The sequence below is a fragment of the Toxorhynchites rutilus genome, chromosome 3, assembly GCF_029784135.1.
Source record: "Toxorhynchites rutilus septentrionalis strain SRP chromosome 3, ASM2978413v1, whole genome shotgun sequence".
Taxonomy (NCBI): Eukaryota; Metazoa; Arthropoda; class Insecta; order Diptera; family Culicidae; genus Toxorhynchites; species Toxorhynchites rutilus.
Window position 1 is genome coordinate 155,443,197 of NC_073746.1, and position 4,305 is coordinate 155,447,501.

A 4,305-nucleotide genomic window follows, 5' to 3' on the forward strand; every position below is an offset into this window, starting at 1 on the left:
CAGCAGAAGATTGTATTCTAAATTTGCTGCATTCCACTATTTTTACTGGGATTATATTCGGCGTTTAATTATTCTTTACTGGTACACCACACTCTCTACTCTGTTCTATATCCATATGATATTCTACACTCTTCACTCTCTATTCTCTACTGTTTCTACTATCCACTACTATCAACTACTCTTCACCTCTTACTTGCTTTTTTCTCTACACCTTCATTGTCGACCTCAACCAAGACTCGGCATAGTTATATTCAACTGAAGATATTCAGCCGACTACCTGACTGGCTCTACCCGTATTCAGTTGGAAATGACTCTCTCTATCTCTCTCTCTCTCTCTCTCTCTCTCTCTCTCTCTCTCTCTCTCTCTAAGATAAGTTCAAATATATTCCTCATTGCGAGAACACGGTCGTCTTTGTCAGCAAAATTACATTTCGTTGCAATATCGTATCTCCCTGTTCCGAAAGTAGCAATTGTACATGGTATGTAAGTGCTTGGCTGCGACTTTGGTGAAAAAGTGGGAATGCAAAGGTACATTTGCCCTCCCCCAACGGTAAAAGATCTACTGTGCGCTGTAGATATCCAAATACTATTTAGTGCTAACGTTTCACTGGCCCATTTGTCAACCGTTTTCGACGGCGAAGAAACACCTTCGATCCAGCATTCACGGTCAACTGGCTCGTACTCACTCTCTCTTCTCTCTACACTTCACTCTCAACTCTCGACTCCTTAAGGTGGCCGTACACTGTTTGCTCGGAGGTCAAATATTTGTTATTTTTTGACAGATAAGGTTTGATTTGATATTTGTACAAACACTATTTTGTTTGCCACTCTTCAATTTTCAACAGTAGTAAACAATATCAAACACCAAACATGGAAAAAATCAACTGAAATATTCAAGGTAACCTAACCATGTACCGACAGGTTCGAAGAACAGACTGAAAAAATGTTTTAGGCATCCAATAATTGAATATTCGCTTGTCGTGTTTTGTGTAGAATATATTTGATCTGTACACGTTGACCAAATTTTATCTGTCAAAAAGAGTCAAATATTTGGCTTCGGTCAAACAGTGTATGAGCACCCTTACACTCTACTCTCTACTATCAAAACTCTACTCACTACTCTCTACAACTCAAAGACAATGGAACGACATTATCGTAGTTTATGCAACAGAAGACGGTAAACAACAATTTAACCAAAATTATGAGGAGTTTTTGTTATAAGACAGCATATGACACATTTTGAAACTCTTTAGTTGGAATCAGCCAGATTTGTTTTCTTCGGCAGTTATTGAAACAGCATGAAATAAATTTTAAATAACTATATTTGAATTCGTCCAATTTTTTTCCATTCAACAACTAAAATTGAAAGATATAAACATAAAAGTTAAATAGAAGTTCATCTCTGTCCAAGTCCATCCATCGGTGTGGTCTTCCAACTATGAGGAATAATCCTGTTATAAATTTGCAAATTGTATATATAAAATAAATACTTACATCACATATCATTTGTGTCATTTGCTCCTACGCTCAGGATACGCTTCTCAGGATTCGCCGGGATACTCGTCCACAGTCTATGAGAGATAAAAAAGAATAATATTACTTTAATTTGTTTGCAAATAGTATCAGTCATAAATAAATAAATACTTACATCACATATCCTATGTGGTTATTTGAATTGAAGCCTTGAACTTTCTTGACCAACAGCTCAGAGCAGTCCATGCAAGAAAAGAAAACATGATTAAAATTTTCACCGAAAAATCACAGCAAATAAATAATATATAATCAATGTATCAAATAAATAGTAACAACCTAATATGCAATTGAAAGCATGACATAAAATGCTTGACATATAAATATAAGATCAAACTCCACAACAAAAAATATCAACGAAAAATCCAACAAAACCCCATTATCTATTTCTACTATTATACTGGAAATAAACAAATCACGAACACAAAACCAAAGCAATCAACAACAAGACGAAGGCAAACAAAAAATCAACTAAACTCATAACAAAAGCCAAAGTAAATCCTGCAAAACGAAATGGTAACAAAAACAAAACAAAAGCAAATAACGCAATAACAATAGAACAATTCGCAACAAGAAGAGAATCAAATATAGCTAAAACGCACATCAAAACAACTCAACACAACGCAGTAACATAACAACCATAACAACCAAAAGGAGGAAGCTAAAGCACCAACGATTAATGATGCTCACTCCTCTCGTTGCCTTTAGCCGCCGATTCTCCTGTCGAAGCTTATCGTTCTCAGCCTTCAATTTCCAGAGCTCTCTCTCGGCCTTTATCTTCCTAAAAATGGCATCTTCAATTTCGGACATGTTGTTTGGTTCCCAATCACATACATCTTCGTCGTCATCATCAAGATGTGTGTCACTGGGAACTAACATTGGCAGTGTTTCGTCCTCTATCCATTCTTCGTTCATATCACTGTAGTTCCAAAACCATACCTGGGTCTCGTCGGGAATTAGCTGTGGTGGTGATTCATCCTCAATCCTTTCTTCGTTCGAGTCGCAATAGTTCGAGAACCATTCCCGATGTCTATTTTCCGATTGAAGACCTTTTTTTGCTCCATCTTCAGTCTCCTGACAGGCATAAGAGCTTTTAGCTATTCTCAATCCTGTGGGAATCCTCGATGCAATTGGTCCTTGCTTCATTTTGATTGCTTCCGGTGATTATAACTGCTTCTCTCATGTAGTTATAATCATCAGTGAGAAAAGGCATCGCATAAACAAAATGTTTGCTTTGATTGAAAATAAAAAATCAGAATACGGATTCCAGCCTACTTTTGCATAATTTTTTATTCTTTATTCTATGTACCATCGTTATTATGCTGACAGAATTAATCACTACGAATTCAAAATCGTTCTCTTTCACCAGCTGCACTCAATCAGGCGAGACACAGTGGAACACGGAGGCTTACCTGCGAGCTGAGAAGCTTTCCAATCATGGACAACGATGGTCCACCGAATGAACAGACGAAAGAAGTATTACAACTCCAAGGAATGACCGGTCTGGAGGAATTAACGTATGCCGAGATATTCTAATTCGCCATCAGTGGGAAAAGTTGGCTTTCCAGGATTATTTGAACATACAAGAAGGGCGTCCATTTGCGTGCCATTTCAATAGGCGGATGCTGATTTCCTCTCCAGAAGGATACATATCAAGGCCTATCACACTCAATCAAATCACGCACTTATCCAGTTTTTGAAGAGGAATTGATACGAAGCATGGAAACCGTTGTTAGTGACGATGAAGTTTGGCTCAACCAAACCCGCCAGGATCGATTGGAAAGAGATATCAACGGAGCTAACTTTCCGAAGCGGGTACTACGCCGTGATCCTACAGAAGATCCGTTGTCCACGTTGGTTGAGACGGGCCAAAAATCAGTGAAATGCTGTTCGTAGCCGATCAGTACGCATAGAATATATGAAAATTTGTATTGATGAAAAAAAATACAGAAGAAATTGACACGTTTTTTGAACAGATAATACTGACCGAGCAAACAATCTTAGAAACGATGGAAAAAACGAAATTCTATTACATATACATAAAACATTCTAATTTCTTATTGTTGTTAACGCTGACAGTTTATTGCATCTCTATAGTATTTATAACTTATTCTAAAACGTCTTTTGAACACTCACAACTCTGTAAATCGTCTCTATCAGTTAGTCTTACTCAACTCTACTTTAGTACAAAAACGCTCTGAGACACTATTATTACAAAGCGTACGAAAAAATAGCAGTACGTTTCGCTTTTATCGGAATAAATATAATGAGTCAAAGTCCTTGGCAAAATAGTTTACGTATTATTAAAATACAGTCGAATTAAATCAGCACGTCGTTTGTACTATTAATGTTGATCGGTGGGAGATAGATTGACCTGACCTGTGACCGAAGCCGAGCGATGTCCACATCCTCGCGCTCAAACTCCTGGATTATCTGCTCGAACTGCACTAGTCCTTCCCGATTGGCCGGGAAACCGTATTCCTTGATCACGGTAATCTGAAGCTGCATCACTAGTGAAAACACATACTGCATCATCTTGATCATTTCCTTGCCTGAGTTCGCTTTGGCCTCTGAGAGTTTTTTCGCATTGTCCGGTAGGTTGGCTGTTTTGAGTACATCGATTAGCATCGTTTTGCCAGTTTCGGCGGTAAAGTCGGAGTTGCCTGTTTCGGCGGAGGGAACAAGTACACTTGAAAATGTGTTCCTCCACCCTGACGCCTATTCCGGTGATATCGTGTAAGTATATCACATCCAGCCAACCATATGGGTTACCAT

At 38.2% G+C, this 4,305-nt stretch overlaps 1 protein-coding gene across 1 annotated transcript; it reads right to left on the reverse strand.

Moving 5' to 3' along the window:
* Positions 1-1,331: 1,331 nt before the first annotated feature.
* Positions 1,332-4,305, reverse strand: LOC129773593 (protein C10-like). Its single transcript, XM_055777230.1, has 4 exons — positions 4,291-4,305; positions 1,649-4,248; positions 1,495-1,571; positions 1,332-1,436 (listed from the first exon to the last, which is right to left on the reverse strand). The coding sequence occupies exons 1-2, from the start codon at positions 4,303-4,305 to the stop codon at positions 3,850-3,852; spliced, it is 414 nt and encodes a 137-aa protein (XP_055633205.1). The 3' UTR covers positions 1,332-1,436; positions 1,495-1,571; positions 1,649-3,849.